Below are 22,046 nucleotides of genomic sequence, written 5' to 3'. Positions count from 1 at the left end.
CGGAGGACATCATTCAACATTATGCCTAGGTTACACATGGCCGAATTTGGCTCCCGACTTACCCCCAGCTTGTTTTTAACCTACCAACGATTCACCCCAAAACCGTAGACAATCCCTGCTACCTCAATTCCAAGCAAAATAACTATTACCAGAATTATAATCCTCATTTGCATAGATTGTCACAAAATGTGACTACAGTCTTCTTGAACAAAGATTGTATACGTCCGTTGTTTGGGTGGAGGAGATAATCAACCCGTATAATTCATGTAAATGACAAACTTCTATGTATGATTAATGACAGCCACAATTAATACACCAGTTATAAAGCTAAGATCATTTGGCGAAGGTATGGGGTCGTGGAACTCTAGTCTTTGATATGATACGGGTGGGGTTTCAACCAGTGCTACCCCTGGAATTTAAGGGTGAACACTCTATCTGACATTGCATCAGATCAACTCAAACTCAAATCAGGTTCTCCTAGAAGATGAATTTCTCTTGCCTTTAATGTTTTTTAAATTCTGATTTCAGAACCTCCAGAGTTTGCGATCAAGGTTCCACAGAGGGTGTCTGTTGCTGTGAACGAATCCTTCCAGTTTGTGTGTAATGCCACTGGAAACCCCATTCCAGCTGTGACATGGCTCTTCAAGTCTGAGGAGGTACCATTTCTTATGTTACAGTTACTTTTTAACTGAATTTGAAAAAAGCATTCAGACCAGTCATTCTGACTAATGCAACAAATTCTGTCCCTAATACCAAAGGTACTGTCCTTGGTGCTAAAATACTGTCCCTGGTGCTGAAAATACTGTCACATGTGTGGAAAAACACTGTACCTGGTGCTGAAAATACTGTCACATGTGTGAAAAAACACTGTCCCTGGTGCTGAAAATACTGTCACATGTGTGGAAAAATACTGTCCCTGGCATTGAAAATACTGTCACAGGTGTGGAAAATGCTGTCCATGGTGCTGAAAATACTGTCCGTGGTGCTGACAAGACTGACCCTGTTTCGGAAAACATTGTCCCTAATGCCAAAAATACTGTCCTTTATGCCAAAGATATTGTCCCTGGTGCTGAAAATACTGTCTCTAGTGCCTCAGCCCCCTCCCCCGTATCAGTATCTTTATGTTCAGAAACAATATTTTGTTTGTTTATTCATGAAAGCTCAAATTGGCCTACATGCCGCTAGCTTTTCATTGAGATCATGAGGGAAGTGGCAAGGGTCATACAAAGTATACAGTTTACATCATTTAAAGTCCTAATGAGTCTTATAAGTTTATACATGTATACAGAAAGGTAACAATGCATATTTTGTTACATCAGGTAACAACATTTTGAAGTTGATGACAGTTTCACGTGATTGTTATTCTTTTACAGGTGACATCGATGAGTGACATGTACGGAGCTCTCCTGGCCCTGGACCTGGTACAGAGGGAGGATGAAGGGAACTACACCTGTCTGGCATCCAGTCCTGTAGGAGACATCAGCACACAAATGGAACTCCTCGTTAAATGTGTGTTTGTTTGCTGGTCATTGTTGTTGCTGTAGGTTTGCACTTTTTATATCACATTTGCTGTATTCAAGGCAGGGACGTTGGCATATTTGAGTAAAGTATACAAACACGTATGTCATACCTGTGCCCTGGTTACGTTTGACCAGACCAACTAAGTGCCGTTTATAACTGGGATAGGGTATACCCCAAAGTAGCAGCTCTGCACACGTCTAGCAAGCAAATGCCAGAAGTAAGGGGCATCAGTCTTGTTTGGCGGATTCTTTTCAGAGGTCAGAGGTCAATTTCCAAAGCTTAGTTCAATAGTCAAAACTTTTAGGAGAACCACTCGAGAAAAAACACCCAGCAGAAGATGAGATATCTCCTGTGTGTATCTTCCTTTTTTCCCTAGTCAGAGGGTTCCTAATGTTTGCTTTGAAGGATACATATCTGAAAGGTTTCCTTATCGCCAATTACAGACTGTGATTCCAATGTGTTTCTCTTGAGTTTCATGGTATGGTAATCAATCACTCCTAGCATGAGAGTATAGCAGGCATCAGGCTGGCAGGTCCTTGTGTTTCTGTGGGTGGAGCAATTGGTCATGGATATTAGCTATGTTTTCCATTGGGTTTCACATGTGTATCCTTCAGTCATACAATGGAATCACAAGAGAAAAGTGTCCCAGTATGTGTCTAGTTATAAATAAGCTTTAGCATTTTATTGGGCTGTTTAAGCATGCTGTCTTCATCCTTCCTACAGACCCTCCCAGTGCTGCAGTGTCTCCAGCTGATAATGTGGTTGAGGCTGGGCAGTCCCAGCTGACCCTGACATGTCATGTATCAGGATACCCCTCACCAGAGTAAGTCATTGAGTAGTTACTAAATGCTTAGTGATGCAGTAGGTATCAGAATTTGTTATTCTCTCCTGATGGGGGAAAAAAGATAGTTTGTGTGAGTGTTTGGGTGCAGCATTCGTTGATGTTTCTTTTAGGACTTCACATCAAATGGTTTTGTTTTAGTTGCAAAATTATGCCTGAAGGCTAATTCAATGACAATTTGTACAGTCTCAAAGACTAAGAGACTATAAGGTAGTGTGATACATAACACTATAGCATCTAATGAAGTATATCATACAATGTATACTAATGTTAGGCTTTAAGGCAGTGGTTAGTGAGCTGTTCCACATTTTGTATAATGACTGGATTTTGTGCTTTTGGTAGAAATAGTATTTTCAAACTGGTGATCTCCTAGATGGCAGAAGCTCAGTGAAATTGTGGCAACTGTTTCAAATAGTCTGTTTCTTTTAGCTTCATAGTGTGTACAATCAGCCGCTAATGAAGTGTGTTTCATTTTCCACTTTTATAGACAGCAGTGGTACAAGGATGGAAACCCCCTGGTGGGTGGAGACAGAGTGGAGACAACTGGAAACCATCTAACTATCCACGACGTACAGGCCAACGACACCGGTGACTACGCCTGTGTGGCGTACAACGACTTTGGCATGGCACAAGCCTGGGCCAGTATCTTCGTCCAAGGTCAGACACTAAGTCTTTAATCTATCCTCAACATAAAAAGTTCCAAAAATTAGATTTGAACCAATTTGTCAATCATATACTGTTCGATTTTTGGAAATCTTATTTATCAATCGTTACATTAATGATACTTGTCATAATCCTAATCTTACTTCAAAGCTGGACTAACAATCTGAACTAATTGTGGGTTTGTTTGTTTGTTTGTTTGTTTGTGCCTTTATTTCAACTCGATGAGTGAAGATAATGTAAGTGTGCAAAGTGCCTAAATTTCGTGACAATGCAATGACATTTGCAGGGGAATTTTAGCATTTTTTGGGGGGTGGGGGAATATTCTTCCACAAAATTTGCCATAATGCTCATTGCACAAAAGTGTGATCATAACACTCATGACTCATACACATAGGTTACTATTTTAAAGAGCAATGTGCAATAAATATAACACTAAGCAACTTCTGACTTAATAAGTAAAGCCCTGGTGCTGAACTAATCAATAAGCTATCACAACAAACAGATTATATTGTAAACAGCAATACACAAGCTTTCTACTTATCATTCACAATGCAATAAATTTGCAAAATGACCAAGTGTCTGTTATCTGTAGCACCGTAACGATTATTCAAGAGTTAATTTACTTAATATAGATTGATGATTTTTGAATGTGTGTCTTGCATACTATTTGTGTTACCAGTGCCACCTACAATCCACGCTGCACCAGTGAACACTTCAGTGTTTCCTGGTGAGAACGTGGAGTGGGCTTGTTTGGCAACCGGTATCCCCACACCTATGGTCAGGTGGTACAAGGATGGCTTTGACATCTACACCATCAATGCCAATGGGTAATTTACTGTTCCTTGTATCATTCGTTTTACTGTTGTAAAATTGTATTTTTGAACACTTTCAGATGCAATGCCATGACCAAGAAGCTTCAAATACTGATTGCACAGAAATTGATAATATATTATTAAGTTACATTTCTGTGCAGAAATCTGCAGATTTCTGTGCAGAGGCTGCAGATTTCTGCAGATTTCTATGCAGAAATCTGCAGAATTCTGCAGAAATCTACAGAAATGAACCAGTCCCAAGGGAGCTATCACTGTTACCTACGTAACTGTTGTCATCTTCTATGTCATGATAAGGAATGTCAACTGTCCTGAACAAACTAAGCTGGAAAAGTGAGAGGTAGTCCGGATTTAGCATGTCTGTCCGGAATTATAGTGTCGCCTGTTTATTATAGTATTTGCACAGTTTGAATATCTTAGATTGAATTATATTCAAGAGATCTACAAGACAACATGCAACTGGATTTTGGAAATAGTCAGACGTTTTGCTAGCATCCACTTTTTTGGTAGCGAACGGTCACAGCAAACTAAATGAATAAATAAAAAGTGTCACTAATGAAAGGTAATTGAAATTTCTGACCATTTCCAAAATTTGTATATACAGTTGAGGATTCTTGAATTTGTTACTTATCTTGTTACTGATACCTTGATGTCTAACCTTCATCAAGAAACTAAGAGATCCTTATTGTGTTGGTTTGTACAGATCTCAGTACTACATGGAGGAGGAAAGTGGTGATTTGACTGTGTTGGAGGCAGATGCTTCCACGGAGGGAGTATACACATGTTATGCTGACAGTGAAGCAGGGGTGGACAGTGCTTCTGCATGGCTCAAGATATACAGTAAGTAAATTCTTAAATAAAATTCTTATAAAGAAAGTTCCCCTAGCAATTCAGACTGTATGGGCCATGGGTAGGCGTTGCTATCGGTACAGGAAATTTGGATCCAGAGGATCAGGTCAAGGTCAAAACCTGAACCTGGACATAATTATCTGTGAAAACTTATGAACGGGTCATACTCAGAACAATGGTCATTTTTGTTAAAAGGATTCTGTTTGGTGGAGTATCCGACGTCCATCGGCAATAAAATCCTACTAGTATCTGAATCATGTAAACAACACTAACTGCCAAGTCCAAGTTTAACTGTAGAAGCTTGGTAAAGTCTACTAACTATCAACTCTCCTCTACTTCACTCTTGTTACCTGCTTGTTATTTTCCTGGACCAGTGAGCCATAAAACATGTGAAAGCCTGCCAGTATAATCTGTTCATTTTTTAATCTGTCCAACATCCAGGCCACTGTTTTTTTCAGGTCGTTTTTTTCTGGATCAGTCCAACAAGAAAACCTGGTTTTGTATCAGTACACCGTACTGGTACACACCACTACCTAAAACATATCAATTCTGTACTTCTGAACATATAATGATAACTATTTTCTGCACAGCTGCTCCGACCCTGTACGCCTCTGAGAATGAGACCTACCTACAAGGAGATCCTGTAGAAATACTATGTCTGGCTGATGGCTACCCTGACTCCGTGGTCACGTGGACCTTTCAAGGTGACCCTCTGACCTACAAGGAGGGAATGATGGTGGAGGAAACAGGCATGATCTCTATTGAGCAGGTAAGGCCATGTTGATTTCAGTTGAGTAATGTAGATGATGGACCTTAGACAAATAGGATGACTGTAGACTGTAGGTGGACTTACTTGTGTAAGTCCTTCACACCAATCAAGGGACTAAGTCGATCATTAAAAGTACTTCCTGAGTAACTCCATTTTCAGACCATTGGACTTAGTACTCTGGGTGAAAAGAGGACTATGGTCCATTGTAAATTGTTTGTAAGTTCATTGCAAGATTTACTAAGGATCCTCTGAGAATCCCCAAACAGATGTACTGCATTCAATTACCAACCAGACAGAATGACCTGGAACATCTTTTTTGAAAGGTGTTACAGTAGTACTACTAGGTTCTTTGAGGCGCATTGGGTCTGGCTTTCCCTGGAACTCTTGTTTGTTTTTAAAATTTCTATCCATGGGATATCCTAACTAAACCTTAGAATGTATTTCCATCTGAGTAAAGTGAGAAAGGTCATGTAAAGTGTCTTTGCAAATAAAGGGCACAAGCTTGGTGACATGACAAGATTTGAACACAGGACCACTTGGTTCTGACTGCCAAACACTCTGCTGTTACGTCACACGACCCCACAGTAAAATCTTTACTATAGTCTACAAAACAATACATTTTTCATAACTGCTGTTCATAACCTAGAGACATTTTATTTCATACAGGTGACACTGGCAGATGCTGGTTTGTACCAGTGCAATGCTTCCAACTTTGTTGGTTGGTCAGAGGCATCTGTGTACATCACAGTCCACAGTAAGTAATGATACAGCTAGTACATACAATAGCTGGCTAAAATGGAGATACTTATTTTGTACAAATTATGCCATACAGAGTTCTTCCTTTGGATTACAAAATTCTTAACCTAATGAAGAATTCAGAACTTTAATTTGCATCCATCACTGACAGAATTTTATGTTTCTGGGCTTTTTGGTCAGACTTTCTATTTTGTCTTGTTTCCTTTTAGCCCGTCAGCAATAGACGAAAACTCCTAAAACACCTGAAAACAATGTTGAAAAGAAGCCAGAGCTCTTACCTTTGCTTTCAGAGCACTGAATGCCCATTGATAAAGTTTTCTTTATGTCAACTCTGCCTGAGTCTCTTGGTTGTCCATTGTAGTCGATGAAGTCTTCTTGCCCAACTCTAATAGAAATATGTACAACTATTCGGTGCTCCACGTTTAATGCCTCCTTTGTTCAATGTTGAAGAACATGCGCGATACCAACAACCTACCGGGACTAACCGCTACTTAATCAGCGCTATACCGGCAATGATCAAATCATTGAACGAACTGTAGACTCTATGTATACACTCCACCAGGAATCAGGACAATCTGTTTTTAGCTAACGTTGTATATAGGTCAAGTCAACCAGTTTTAGCATGATCAGACTTTTAATATGTATAGTTTTAACCCTATTTTAATTTGCCTTTTAGACATTGCACTCGAATCTGCAATATTTATCCATTATGCCACACGTCTTATTGTATTGTTTATGATATAATTGTACAATACGGTCTTGTGAGTAGCAATAAGGTGCGATACTCAATGTAAACAAGCCTGATAATTCGGCTTTCGAGCCGCAAGTTGGTCGTGAAATGAATAAACCATTCTCTCTCTCTCTCCCATGACTGTATGTTTCACCAGTCCACATCATCATTCTAATAGTAACGGTCTTTCTTTCCCTTTAGCTCCCCCCAGGTTTATCGTCCATCCATCAGATGTAGAGGTGTTCCCTGGTGATACCACCTACTTCTCATGCAACGCTACAGGGGTGCCTACTCCACGGATCTCATGGACATTCCATCCTAAGGTATGGTGTGGTAAACTGTTTCACTGTGTATTCCAGACACAAAATACAGGTTTTAACTACCTGCAGTATTTCAACTTATCAAAGGCTTCATCTACAAATCTTTATGGTTTTTTTTCCTCAGAAATAATAAGACTTGAAAAGTTGGAAGTAGTGCATATTAATGTTACTGTAAAAGCAGTACTGGACTAAGTCTGATTAACTTTAATTATATTTTACTATCTGTGACTGTGCCCTCTGTTGTTGGCGTTGAACAACAGTAACAGTCCTGTGCTTAACATTAGTGCCAAATGACATTAAATGTTCTGCTCTTTGTGTAGAATAACCTTCATAGTGCTGTCCTTGGTGCTGAGAAACAGGTTACTATCAATCCTGCTAAAGAAAGCTCATCATCATTCACTGTTTTCTGCATCTTACATGGAAACATTCTGCAGCTCCATTCAGTTTTTCTCTATCCTCCTCCACTGCATTTTGCCATTCTTGTATTATCATCATTCACTGTTTTCTGCATCTTACGTGGAAACATTCTGCAGCTCCATTCAGTTTTTCTCTATCCTCCTCCACTGCATTTTGCCATTCTTGTATTATCATCATTCACTGTTTTCTGCATCTTACATGGAAACATTCTGCAGCTTCATTCAGTTGTTCTCTATCCTCCTCCACTGCATTTTGCATCTTGTAACCTCCATAAACTCTTAGTGTTGCCTTTTACAAGAATGTCTCTGCATCTGGATATTTGACACGTCCATACATGTGCTTCCAGGTTATTTATAAATGCCTCATATTAAGTACAGATTATCTTTGGATTCATATTCACATATTATTGAACAAGTAGCATCCCCTTTTTTTCTGTGCAGACACCAGGATCTGGACAACTCCATCCAAACCAGTCCTCAACTGGTGACCTGTGGGTTGTGAATGCTGGGTACCAGGATGAAGGGATATACCAGTGTACTGCCAGCAATGCAGCTGGGAATGTCACTACCATGGCAAGGCTGAACATCCTCAGTAAGACCTATTATACTATACCTTGGCTATGATAACTATTGATAAGTTGGGTGTTCTTGACCATTCTGTATCTTGTCATATCTGAGCTAGGATGTTGTTGTTGAAGTTCAAAACAGATGGGTCCATATTCATGTTATCCCAGGGGTTTTAAAATGGTATTTAAGCTGTATTCCATTGAATGATTTACATTTTGTAAATGTGTCTTGTGTGCTGCTTTTGTTACTGTCAAAATTTGATAAAGACGTTGAAATCAATATTATTACAATGTTCATTTCAGGACTCTTAATTTTCTCAACTCCTGTCACATTTCACATTGAAATTTGTACTTTATTTGGGTGGGCATGACATAAATGCAATACTGCTTAGTGACACAGCTAATATGAATTCAAATTTGACAGTGATTTTCCTAGATTATTCCCTCAGCTAAGTAAATTCTGATTTAAAACTTTGTGAATACACACAGTCAAGAACAAGATTCCTCACAAATGTAATGATGATGTTACTCACTGACAGGCAATATTTAGCTTACCTTTCTTCTATTCAAATATTTCTAATGACCCATAAAAAAAATCATCTTGTTTCAGCTCCTAGCAACATCACTGTCCCGCCTAGCAACCTCACCCTTTTGAAGGGGCAAACCGCCGAGTTTCCCTGTGGGGCAGTCGGCTTCCCTCTCCCAGATGTTACCTGGACGTTCCAGAACATGACCATCGATGCATCGTCACATGGTTCCAAGTACCAGATTGAGGAGACGGGTACACTCGTGGTGAAGGCTGTAGACCTGGCTGATGTTGGGTGGTACAGTTGTACCGCTGACAATGGGGTGGGGAACGACACGGCATCTGCCTACCTGACAGTGCATGGTGAGCTTTTCTGTTTCATTTATTCATTCAAGATGCTGTGTGTATTCATGTATCTGTGCGTTTGACTCCAGATGCCGTATTTACGTTTTTATTATGGTAGGGGTTTTGTATATTGTCCTTGACGAAAGGAAGAAACGATTGTTGCCCCCCTCTGTTGCTTTCTTTATTTTATTTGTATCGTACTGCAAGGAACTTCCAGTCTTGATCTCTTGTGTTCTGACAAGCTGTGCTCACAGTCTTTGATTTGTTGTTGGCTATTGTAGGCAAAAGGAAATGACATAAGTATGGGCCAACTACATGTAACAGGTTGTTATTGAATTTAATGTGTGTCTGAGCTGTAGACTTTGGGAAAGGTGCTTAACACGAATTTCACAAACACTAGCATCTCAGATAAACATTGGCGACAAAGCAAAATTTTATTCTCCTGCTAAAAAGAGCTCATTGTCACACATTACATTCTTTAACTGGAGTCTTTACATTTGCCATTCTACTCGTCTTCAATGACACATATGATCAAATTTATTGTTCTTTGTACAAGGAGATCTTTTAGTTTCTCACATTTTGTCATCATACCACTCGTACAGTAAATGCTATTCCTATCTTTGCCCCTGGTCAGTTTGTTTTATATGCTTTCTTGTTGCCACAGTGCCTGCACATTTCAGGAGGTCACCTCTGGATCAAGCTGTAACCCACACCCAGAACGTGGTCTTCTACTGTGAGGCTGGGGGCGTCCCCACTCCCAGACTGCACTGGCGGTGGAACGGCTCCCCTACCCTGGGGAAGGGTGTCCATGTCTCGCAGGACGGACGCTCGCTGGTCATCCACTTTGCGTCGTACTACCACGAGGGAAGGTACACTTGTGTCGCCAGTAACACTGTGGGGCGCAGGGAAGGTACAGCCTCCCTCCGCATAAACCGTAAGTAATAACCTTCGCCAAGAACATTTATATCTTTTTTGGAAGAGGAATTTGCGACTGTGTACTTTCTTTCTTTTTGGTTGTTCAGCACACACAGCCAGTGCTCCCCAACTAGCCTGTGGCTATCACAATTACAAAGGGCTAGCTCTACTGACAGAAACAAGGACAATACACACACATCAAATGGAATTTGACAAGGACAGGATTATAAACTATCAATAACAATATTCTTAGACCATATTAAGTAACTATCATGCATGGTATATGGCAGCATTGTTTTACATATTATCTACTCAAATATTTATATATTTGACTGCATATACATTTTGTAAATCCCGTGTCAATAAGATGGATGTTTCGTATAAATAATTGGTATGTCGGTAGGTCTTGGTAAAAACTTCGAATGATTACATGTTGGGCCCTCTAGCAGATTTTTGCAGTGCTGCAGAGACTTCCAGTTTAGATATCTTGACTGCTAGATATGCGCATGTATGGTGGTGATATTTGAGTGGTAACATAGAATTTAGATGAATCTTCTATTGTTATAAAACATATCTGTTCCTACATTTTCACCATCCCAAGAAGCCAGAAGTAGAATTTAAATTTTGTCTTTGGTTGACATGGTATACAGGAATGTATGATATGTATCAGTCACCTATCTTTTTTGTTGCAACATGTACTTAACCCAGTGAGTATATACATTGTGCAATGTATGTACAATAAGTCTTCATTCATTCATTTTATTATCTCAACTCCAGGCAAGCCAGTGGTGACTTCCATCTCAAACCCCAGGCCTGTGAAAGAGGGGCACAGCGTCGTACTGGAGTGTCTCCACAAAGGTTACCCCCCTCCCGAAGTCCAGTGGTTCCACAACAGGAGCAGAATCCACGTCCCTGACCAGCAGGTGCTCGGGCAGAAGTACCACATGAACAGGAAGGGTGTCCTTCAGATCCACCCGGTGACGTGGGAGGATACGGGTCTGTACATGTGCGAGGTCTCCAACAGCCTAGGCTCTGATATGGCCAAGACAGGACTGGTGGTCTGGGGTAAGGAATTCTGAAGTGTTGTTTAAAAATTAATGATACCTAGAGAATAGCTTCAGAGCATTTTAAGGTGACATCCCAGGAATACTGACACCCCTAATTAAATGCATATTTCTCAAGAAATGTAATCAATAGAGTATAGATACATTTAGGTCAGTGACAGTTTATCATGCTAGCTCTGTCAAAAGCAACTCTTCTACCTGTCTGTAGCACTTTTGCCCAGTTGCTAGTACTAGGTGGTTTCCAACTTGCTGTCTACCAAGGCGGTGGGGTTTCCATTACTGGACAATATATTACTACTAATGGTTCTATTGAGAACACAACACTGCCGCACACACTTAATTCTTTCCATATAAGGAAAGAAAAAAATCTCATTTACAGTGACTTCACATGTATTTCTACCCTAGTGGCACCAAGGTTCACCAAGCGAGAGCCTTACAAAACCAAGGAGATCTTCGTGTATGAGAAGAACGTGACGTTGGGTTGTCAGGCTGTTGGTTTTCCCGCGCCACTGATCAAGTGGTACAGGGAGACAGATGGGAGACCCATGGGGCTGTCTGATCATCAACGGTTCACTGTCACAGGTAGAGTATACATGTATCTATACAGGGTTGTAGCCAGTGCCCGTCCTTCTATTTTGCAGTTGGGGACGAAAATTTTGCAGTTGGGGACGGGAAAAGAATTTGCCCATTTAATCCTCTGTGACGGACAAAAATTGATGTGTAAGATATGATAAAAACTATTTATCTTGTGTAATTTTTCAACAAAACAGATGCTGTCGAACAGCTTAGTCTACCAGTAAAATGTACACCTCAAAATACAGGAAATAGCGTTTCAGAGGGTCTAAATTTCTAAATTTGTGCTGAATAACATTTACAGTGCTGTCCTTGGTGCTGAATAGAATTTACAGTGCTGTCCTTGGTGCTGATTAGAATTTACAGTGCTGTCCTTGGTGCTGAATAGAATTTACAGTGCTGTCCTTGGTGCTGAATAGAATTTACAGTGCTGTCCTTGGTGCTGATAGCATTTACAGTGCTGTCCTTGGTGCTGAATAGCATTTACAGTGCTGTCCTTGGTGCTGAATAACATTTACAGTGCTGTCCTTGGTGCTGAATAACATTTACAGTGCTGTCCTTGGTGCTGAATAGCATTTACAGTGCTGCCCTTGGTGTTGATTAAAGTTTCCAGTGCTGTCCCTGGTGCTGAATGACTTCTACACTGCTGTAAATAAAACTCAGACTCCTATTTTTTGGTGCTTGCTATCATTCTTAGTGTCTTCCTAGTACAGTGGAAGCCGTTTAATTGCACAGTCACCCAATTTGCCAGCAAATTCCGTGCAATTATCCGGCGTGTGCGATAATGCAACGTTACCCAGTTGGACTGCACCGCCACGGGGTTTGGGTATTCCGTGCAATTTACCGAAGTGTGCGTTTATCCGACTTGCAATTAACTGGCCTCCACTGTACTGAGTAGCATTGGCAGTGCAGTCCCCGGTGCAGATTTATAGACCACAGTATTTGTCAAACTAACGTTGCTGTCCCTGGTGCTGACATATTTTTTTATTTATTTATTGGTTTGGCTGTACAGAACACACAGCCAGGGCTGCCCAACTAGCCTACGGCTATTACAAAGGGCAAGCCCTGCTGACAAACACATAGACAATACATAAAAAGAACATTTATATGTACATGGTGTAGGATAACTTGCATATCATCTAAAATGGAGTATATAACATCATATCATTGACAACAATATTTGCAATGTTGCTGACATAATGCAGTATTCCCTAATTATGAGTTTAACTTTTTTTAATATCCTCACATATCAAGAAGAAACTTTACCGTTGATATTTTCTTGTTTTCAGGAGATCTGATCTTGACTAAGGTAACAAAGGATGACAAGGGAACTTATGTCTGCAATGCCTCAAGTGATGCTGGCTACATAGAAGACAGGATTGACATCAAAATCCTGGGTACGCTTATTTAGGCTACACTTATATTGATGACCCCACTGCTCACTTCAATTTTTGTTTCTTAAAAAAAACAAATCATATCATACATGATACAAAACAAACCCCAAAAAAATGTAAAACAGACAGCCAATTATATTGTAAATGCCTTGTTTCCCATCTTTTCTGTCATGTGTTCTCTATAGAACAACTAGATGGAAAACTGTACTTCTAGCCCTGAGCAAAGACTTCCAAAGTCAAACTAGAGAATATAAGAATGTAAAAGTAAAACAAATATTTAGAATTCAATGTTTGTTACTCAGTGTACTGTGTGTTCAGTCACTGGTTCAACCTTCCAGACCACTTAGACTTCATAAGGAATGCAATTTTTTTTTTTTTGAGGGTGGGCATCAAGAGGATTTTACGATTTTGAAGTTCTAATGCATATATAATTACCATGTTTACATATGAATTTTGTTTCTAAAATTGTTGACTTCTTTAACTACTGCAACAGTTTATTAAATATTGACAACAGCTCCTATGGACCACAGTTATGATGGTCTTATGATATTATCATATCAACTGTGTAAACATTATTTGGGTAACATTTGCATACGATCCTTATTAATTAGTGACTTGACATACTCAACTTTCTTCTACTTAAATGTACTTGTATTGTATTGAATAGTTCTGCCAGTTCATTGTAGTAACACTGAAGAAGAGTGACTCTAAAGTAATTATGTATAGAAATATTGAATTGCCATCAAATATTGTTTACCAGGATGTTCAACCTTCATAAACGTATTCACAACAGCTGATTTATGATATGTTACTATTATTAGTTGCTCCAGTCATCTACGAAGGGCCTTTCAACAGGAGTGTGATCGTAGGAGGTACGGCTAGGTTCCGCTGCAAGGCTCACGGTCAGCCAGACCCCAAAATCTCCTGGACCTACCAACCTGGGATGGCCGTCCCGTTCAACCCCTACAGACACGGCCTGACCGCTCAGGGCCGAGAAGAACTCCCGTTTGACCGTGCCAGACAAAGCCTGGGGGACGGGGAAGAGCTGACCATTACGGGGGTAACCCGACATGACCATGGGATCTACGTTTGCGAAGCATCTGGAGGCAGTGCAGGGAAGGTCTGGGCCATGGCAAGTCTGACTGTACACGGTGAGTGATGCAGACTTTGTCCCTCTACTTTTATGTAATCATGCTGAAACATTTTCATACTTTTACAAGGCTCAGAATACTACCTGCAACCTTCAATAAGAAAAGCAACTATACGTTTTTGTAAATTTCTTGAGTCATATTTTTTTTACTTCTGGAGGCTTTTTTTACTTAGGTTCATTCCCAATAATCTCCAAATTGTCTTAAGCTTCACTATGGTGGATAAAACACTGAGGTGCCCTTATTCTGCCCTGTATTATGAACCTAAGGACATTTTGTTTTTTGCAGGGATACACTGTAATACTAGTTCACCTTTATCCGTTGGGTAACCTATATTCGTTGCTTTTTAAAAAGAGGATATTTAGGCACATCAAGTCGACAGTTGGTAATAAGTTTAAAACTGCAATATCCTGAAAATATTGCGACTTGAAACTAACGTCCTTTGGTGTGATATCCCCGAATACCCTGTTTCAAAAAGTAACGGATATAGGTTACCCAACGGATAAAGGTGAACTAGCATTATATTTCAAACGATGAGGTTAAATTTTTGAGCAATTTGCAATACCTTGCTTTTCTACCATTCTGCATGTACATGTATATACAGGTCCTCCTATAATAGTTGAACATCCTCAAAGTGTGGTCTTCACAGGCACAAAGAAGATCATCATGAGGTAATTAGCAATTCAATTAATACAGTTTCGTCAGATTTGTTGAAATTGCTCTTGATGTTTTTATTGTTTTTGGCAATGTTAATGTGTTACATTGTTTTGCTGAATGATGAATATCTGCTGACTTAAGCTTGAATTGACCTGTTCTACTGCGCCTGCAGCTAGGAGACAGTTCCAAATCTGGGCATGGCAAGGGTGTTTGTTGAAAATTAAAAAAGTTATTAAAAAATGTATAGCCGCTATATTATTTTCTTATTACAAAAAAATATACACATTGTCAAATAATGCCCACCACTATTCTTTTCACATCTTGTGTAGTTTTGAGTCTTTTATATCATCCTTTTTGTTCCCAAAAGCTGCCCGACCAGGCCCCAGTTTGGAAATGAGACAGTAGGCCTAACCAATCAGCTGAAACTATTCATGAAGGATGACTGTTGTTCTCTGTACATGTAGGTGTTATGCCACAGGAGAAGGTCCACTTCGCTACATCTGGAAGAGAAAAGGCAGGAAGATTGGTACAGGAACAAGGTTAGCACATTTAGAAACTTAAGTTAATTATACAGTCCAGAGGACTAGGTCCAGGTCTGGACCTGCAAACTGGACCTACATGTAATTGTCTTTGTCTTGTGAAGGGGCGATACTCAAAACAATGGTCCATTTCAGTACAACGCCAGTACAATCTGATCATTTTGTAATCGGGCCAAAATCCTATCCACTTATCTTTTTTCAGGTCCAGTTTTTCTGGACCGGTCCAACAAAAAAAGGAAAAAAAAAATTAGGCCTTTTTTATTTGCAACTCATGCACAATTTAAACCTATTATGTTCCATGTTAGAAAGAGAGTTAGCCATAATATCCATGCTCTAAACCAATATACAACACCGTTAGTTAACTTTCTCCATGTTGCCTAACCCCATAACCTCTACCATTTTTTTCCCCAAATGGCTGCCTTAGGAGGCTAAAGCCTTTAAACCTTTATGTGACCTTACACCCCTTGTACAGAATCCTACTGCCAGTGCCTGATGCTATTGGTCAGTACCACTGTGAAGTGTCCAACAACTTTGGAAAGTCTCAATCACGAGTGGCTGTGGTTCGGCGTCTAGGTTAGTATTTCTGCGACATGATATTATATCATCAGCAAGATGGTCTCAAACAATGGATCATGATATACTAGCTCTAGGCCATATCATTTTTAAATAGTTCCTTAAGTTTAGTTTAAGTTCTAAAATTTTTGTACAAATGGAGCATATGAGCAAATATGAAATTTTAAGATAGTAATAACAACTACAGAAAAAGGCGATTTCTATAATGTGCCCAAATGATACCACAACAGCAATATACCAGACTGATTTTTTAAGATAATGTTTGAAACAATAAATTTTAACTTTGGTTAATGAAAAAAAAATCTGTAACAACTCTAGTAAGCAACAAGGAATCGCTTTATCAGTTGGTCATTTTTCAGTTGATGAATTATTTGCTACATGGTAAATTACATTTTTCTCCTCTTTTCGAAATCCTATTCAGGAAACCAGGAAGTGGATACAGGCCATGGTTTCATGCGACGTGAGCAGTTGAGTGTAAGTCTACAGTAGAAACTTACCCTGGATCAAGTGTTTCAGAAAGCTTGTGGCGCCTCCCATCTCTACATGGTTATACATGTTACATTGCAGAACCATGATGTATAAATTCTCCTTTCACTGGCATACATGCAGCCTAATACAGTGCTACTATAATTATTTTTGTCTGTGAGACTTGGAAAAATTAAGTTTTATAATCAGCATCCATGGATAAGGGGGGAAAGTCTGCCATCTCTGATTGCCTTATTATAAAATTCATCATTTACAAAATGTAGATCATTAGATCTTTAGTTTATTTTTTCTTTTCTTGCATACTTGATGTTAACCTTCTTTTTGACTTCTCTCTAGTTTGAGGCAGAAGAGGCAATGACAAATTTTGCAAACGAGTTTGCAAACGAGTTCTACCCCAGACTGAGAGAACAGGTAATATTGAGTGGAATTACTTGTAGATCAAAAATCCATGTTCACTTCATGAGCAGATTGGAACAAACGTTGAAGTTGGGCCTCATAATTGTGTTTCTTCACATTTTAACACAATGCTGTATTAGTAATGATATCCACACTGGCAATGATGTTTTAAGAATGACATTGACACTAGGGCATTTTCTGTCTTACAGAAGATCTTGTTGTTCATTTTATGCTTAAAAACACTTCTTTTATTAGTTTAATGTCAGGGTATTCAGATTTTAAAAACGTATAGGGTGAAAATTTTGTTTCCATCCTAAGAAGCAAATGTCTGCCCTAAGACAAGGGTCCTGGAAACAGCCCTGATTGAAACTGATTCACATCTGTAATACTACCATCAGTATAATACAGTAACAGCACTTTTGTGTCTGTCCATAGTGCTGAATGATTGATTGTTATTTGTATTTATACTTACTTACTTATTTTCTTCGTCCCTGATGAGACATAAGGCCATGTTCACTTCATGAGCAGATTGGAACAAAAATTGATGTTGGGTCTCATAATTGTGTTTCTTCACATTTTAACACAAGGAAGTGTAGATAACATTAATTTTGATTTGATTTGATCTGATTTGATTTGATTTACCAGGCCCTATAAAGACATACTTCTAATATAGGCTACCCAACAATCTTCAGAAACAATTCAAGCAAACCATTAAATGCATTTTAGCACATTCCTTGGTTCATCAGTAAGTTGGACAAAAATGGCAGACAAGTCAAGTGGCGATGGGAAGTGTGCATATTTCAAGACATCCTCACGACACAACACGTCATATTTATACATTCTTTGCAGTGTATACATAATATAGAAAATGACCAAAAAGGTACCTTTTCTTTTTTTTAAATACATGTAGGTCTAATATCTAATTCCTATCGAGGCCCAATTTGTTACTGCCAGATTATGCTCTCATAAGGAAAGTTTTTTAAAAATCATGGCACCAGAGTTTGGAAAGGTTAAATGAGATTCAACGCTAACATGCCCCCTCCCCATTTCCCAACTTCAGCTTGCAGACCAACTGAAGATATCCATCAACAGGGTGGAGTACCTACGAGTCTACAGGGGTATGGTGACCTTTGACCTAGCCCCTGTGGAGCAGGGCAGGTTGGAGCCATCCTATTCAATGCTTGCAAAGGACTTGAAACAAAGAAAGGTTTGGTAACATTTTTCTTTAGGACAAGAGACTGCAAACAGAAGTCTAATAGTAGCATAAGTAGTTCATTGCAGTATATTTGTAGTATCCAATATTTGGTTAAAAAGAATATTGAAATGCTGTAAATGCATGTAAATTCACAGTAAATGAAAAGTGAGCTTTAAAAATTGAGTGGTGAAAGCTTTTAGAATGGAAAGTAGTTCACTGATAGGGCATTATTTTACGTCAATAACACTTTGTTTAGTTTTGATAGTTTTCTTTTATTTGAAGTTTGAATACCTTAACATTTTCAATGCAAAGGTGGTTAATGTGTATAGAGAAAGGCCACTACATGTACATGTAAGTTTGAGCAGTTTGATGAGCCAAATATCTAATTTACATTGTGATGTAAGAATTTGATTATAGTTTCTGTTGCTTTAAATGCTGTGATTATTCCATATTTTGCTTCTAAGCACATCAATAGTTATACAATAGAAGGGAAAATCACTGCATTCATGAAGTATTTATTCCTCCATTTACTTGAATGTACAGAGAAGCGATCCGCTTACTGTGAAGTTTGCTGAAAACTGGTATGGATTGGTGTACATACCACCTCCGGAACCAACGCCCCCCAAACCAGGTCAGTCACAGACGTATTCTGCCACACTTAACATAAGATTTAATACAAATATTGTTATTACATGTTAAATACTTCTTTATTTAAGTGAAAACAAATAAGACTTTAGCAGTAATACAAATACAAAACCTAATTCAAGGTAGGTTTTGTCAGGTTTACACGCCAGACCATCCTTGTAGCTGCCTTAGCAACGGTTTTATGCAAAAAAATGACATTTTTAACCAAAAATTACGAAAAACATAAAAAATCAACAAGAATATTTTTATCAAATACTTCATAAAAGTCTATTGAAGCACAAACAGATTCAAAACCAACAAAAAAGTAGATTTCAGGCAGCCAAGTTGACGCGCCATGTCTTGGAAGTGCCCAGAAAAGCGTCCTTAGCAATGGCCATGGCAACAGTAATAATTCTTTAAACATTCATATTTCCTTATAGAAGTTAGTTATACTCATAATTCAAAGACCAATATTCTGGGAATGATACAGTGCATCCACTCATATATGCATGATTTATTATGGAATAAATGCAGTTTAATGACCCGTGACGACTGAACAATATGAGATAGCAAAAAAATATTCACATTTTTGTGATCCTCGTGTCAAGTTGTGCCAGTGTATCAATTTTCAGGAAAAAATATTGATGTTTAGATTTTGGTCCCTCCCGCTTAAAAGTATACCCGCAGGCCATTAATCATCTTTAATCAGCGCTAGCAGGAGCGTGATACCACAATTTGAACAAAAAAATCATCATGTGTGATGCAGATGGACCCCCTCTACCAAAATATCAGGTCAAACCTTTTCTGTAAGATGGGTTGAACGAAATCATTTTTTTCAGGCCTTGGGCCACACCAATTTAATTTCTTGGTTCACGGATTTTTTCATAAAAAATATGGAGCGAAAGGGCGAAATAAAAAATAAAAATTGTAAAATGGTTGGGGTAAAGGTAAGGGCTAATCCAAAATATAAAGAATAAAATGTTTTCAGCTTGAAAAAAGTACAAAACCACAATTACTGTACAGTAACTGTTCCTGTTTGTTGAAAATTACAAAAGTAGTGTCAGTTTTTATGTTTGTCCCATTCTTCATGAATGAAAATGCAATAATAATACCCACATTTTTAAGGAGCTTATGATATAAAGGCCAATTTGATACACCAGAAAGTTGGTGAATGGTTTCATTAATGGTGAAAATTTGCTGAATGGTGATTTTTATTTTTATTTTTTTTTCCAAAAAATTGGAGCGAGCGAATCCGTGAACCAAGGAATTAAATTGGTGTGGCCTTGGCTCCTGTAATCAGATCGTTCATACCCAACTTCACTAATCTGGATTTGCCACAGACTGGAATCACTGTATCCAGATTTACAAAGCCAGGTACCAAGTACTGAGGTTTCTCACCTTTGATACTTCAAATGCCTAACCATATTGACTTGATGTTTGGTCTGATATTTCTCTTCTCAGTGGAAACAAGGACAGTGATCGTTGAGAAGAAAGTGAAATATCGCGTGACCGTCCATGTCCCATGGAAGCCGACAACTACCCCGCATACCCCAACTCCAGACACAGAACTCGATAACAAAGTCGTGGTAGGTATTTACATTTTAGGGAACACGCACTTGCACACACGTACAAAAACAACACATATGCTATGTGCACTTTTCCGAAAATACGAAGTAAGCGATTTGTTCATGTTGAATGACAGTTATTAACTCCAACACAGAAGATTAACCTGTTGGATGGGCTAACAAAATGTAAGTACCACCAGATCTTTTGCTTCTATAATACTACACTAAATGGATATTGAAAAGCAGTAACACTCTGACAGTAACAGTGAAATTTATACTTTTATTAATAATACACACATGATGAAAGTATTCACGGCTCATTGTATTGACTTGCCAGGCCCAGGACGATGACATAGATGTGGGTGTCCTGGTGGGAACTGTTGTCGGCACCATCGTGTTCCTCAGCTGTATCTTCATATCCATCACTGTCTGGTGAGACACTAGATTTTCTATCTTATCAGGGTTGGACAAGTCCACTAGCCCTATTGTCCAGGGCAAGTGAAAGTGCTGTTCGGGCAAGTGCATGATCCACACCACTTGCCCGATCGGGCAAGTAAGATTTTTCCATTGACTGAGTGTAATCTTGATATACTTGTTACTTTTTACAGTCATGACATCAAACAATGGTCAACAGAGAATTCCATTGCTGGAAGTGAAAATGCATATACTAGTAACAGTGACATTTGAATTTTGGGCAAGTGAAAAATTGGTTCGGGCAAGTAAAATTTTTATGTGCTTGCCAGATAGGACAAATGATTTTTAGATAACTTGTCCAACCCTGCTTATGTCATTTTATTCAATTTTATCACATTTGTGAAAGGATTCACATAACATGCAGGTGATTATCACCTTAAGTTTGCAAGATATCAGTCCGAGACCAGACTGTAAGTTTTGATCCATTCACACCGAGAAGGACCCCTACTCTTTTCAATAAGTGCAGTGGGTTTTTTAACATACTTTAGGTGTGGCTCTTCTCAAACATAGGACCTCCATTTAAGGTACTATCTAAGGGACGACCCTAGCCGAAGCTAGGTGCTCATTTTTCACCTGAGTGAAGTGAGGAAAGTTATTACAGTGGGTACAAGATCGGTGACATGGCAGGTTTTGAACTGGGGACCTCTTGGGCCTGAGCCCAAAGCACGGCTGATTATACCACATCAATGTATCAAAAGCTCTAATGGCAACATACATTGTATCTGTATCGTAGGAGATCGTATTTTGCGGACAAGAAGACCCCGAAGTCGCCCCACCAGCAGTTCTCGTTACTGCAGCATGGCTTTGGTGGCGTGGAAGGCTGGGGGAACAGAGGGGACCGCTTTGAGCTGGAGTACCACCCCCCTCCCAACATGATCAAGTGAGGCAACCTCATTATTACAATCAATCCTAGCTTAGCATCCTTGAACTTAACTTGATGATAATGTAAAATATGTTTGGAATTATACCTCATTGACTCGACCTTGTTCAGGGAGAGTACCATATGCAGGATTCCTGGCATATTTTACATTATGATCAAGTTCAGTTCAAGGATGCTAAGCTAGGATTGATTGTAATAATGAGGTTGCCTCACTTGATCATGTTGGGAGGGGGGTGGTACTCCAGCTCAAAGCGGTCCCCTCTGTTCCCCCAGCCTTCCACGCCACCAAAGCCATGCTGCAGTAACGAGAACTGCTGGTGGGGCGACTTCGGGGTCTTCTTGTCCGCAAGATACGATCGCCTACGATACAGATACAGTGTATGTTGCCATTAGAGCTTTTGATACATTGATGTGGTATAATCAGCCGTGCC

General features: G+C 39.2%; 1 protein-coding gene across 1 annotated transcript in view; it reads left to right on the top strand.

Annotated features, from left to right (window-relative positions):
• The window catches only part of LOC118421150 (hemicentin-1-like), a 53,986-nt gene that overhangs the window by 17,423 nt on the left and 14,517 nt on the right, over nt 1–22,046 (top strand). Inside the window, exons 6-31 of the mRNA XM_035828311.1 lie at nt 529–656; nt 1,374–1,509; nt 2,245–2,344; nt 2,850–3,019; nt 3,705–3,852; nt 4,559–4,695; nt 5,295–5,473; nt 6,140–6,227; nt 7,161–7,282; nt 8,137–8,287; nt 8,872–9,150; nt 9,797–10,066; nt 10,825–11,112; nt 11,517–11,693; nt 12,974–13,081; nt 13,900–14,229; nt 14,831–14,897; nt 15,348–15,422; nt 15,895–15,995; nt 16,417–16,469; nt 16,818–16,892; nt 17,938–18,084; nt 18,616–18,703; nt 20,158–20,282; nt 20,599–20,693; nt 21,469–21,615. Coding sequence (XP_035684204.1) covers nt 529–656; nt 1,374–1,509; nt 2,245–2,344; nt 2,850–3,019; nt 3,705–3,852; nt 4,559–4,695; nt 5,295–5,473; nt 6,140–6,227; nt 7,161–7,282; nt 8,137–8,287; nt 8,872–9,150; nt 9,797–10,066; nt 10,825–11,112; nt 11,517–11,693; nt 12,974–13,081; nt 13,900–14,229; nt 14,831–14,897; nt 15,348–15,422; nt 15,895–15,995; nt 16,417–16,469; nt 16,818–16,892; nt 17,938–18,084; nt 18,616–18,703; nt 20,158–20,282; nt 20,599–20,693; nt 21,469–21,615 — 3,784 coding nt within the window. The remainder of the gene's footprint in view (nt 1–528; nt 657–1,373; nt 1,510–2,244; nt 2,345–2,849; nt 3,020–3,704; nt 3,853–4,558; nt 4,696–5,294; nt 5,474–6,139; nt 6,228–7,160; nt 7,283–8,136; nt 8,288–8,871; nt 9,151–9,796; nt 10,067–10,824; nt 11,113–11,516; nt 11,694–12,973; nt 13,082–13,899; nt 14,230–14,830; nt 14,898–15,347; nt 15,423–15,894; nt 15,996–16,416; nt 16,470–16,817; nt 16,893–17,937; nt 18,085–18,615; nt 18,704–20,157; nt 20,283–20,598; nt 20,694–21,468; nt 21,616–22,046) is intronic.

This window comes from Branchiostoma floridae, chromosome 8, assembly GCF_000003815.2.
Source record: "Branchiostoma floridae strain S238N-H82 chromosome 8, Bfl_VNyyK, whole genome shotgun sequence".
NCBI lineage: Eukaryota > Metazoa > Chordata > Leptocardii > Amphioxiformes > Branchiostomatidae > Branchiostoma > Branchiostoma floridae.
The sequence above is the reverse complement of the archived record's forward strand: the minus strand, read 5'-3'. Positions and strand labels throughout refer to the sequence as shown.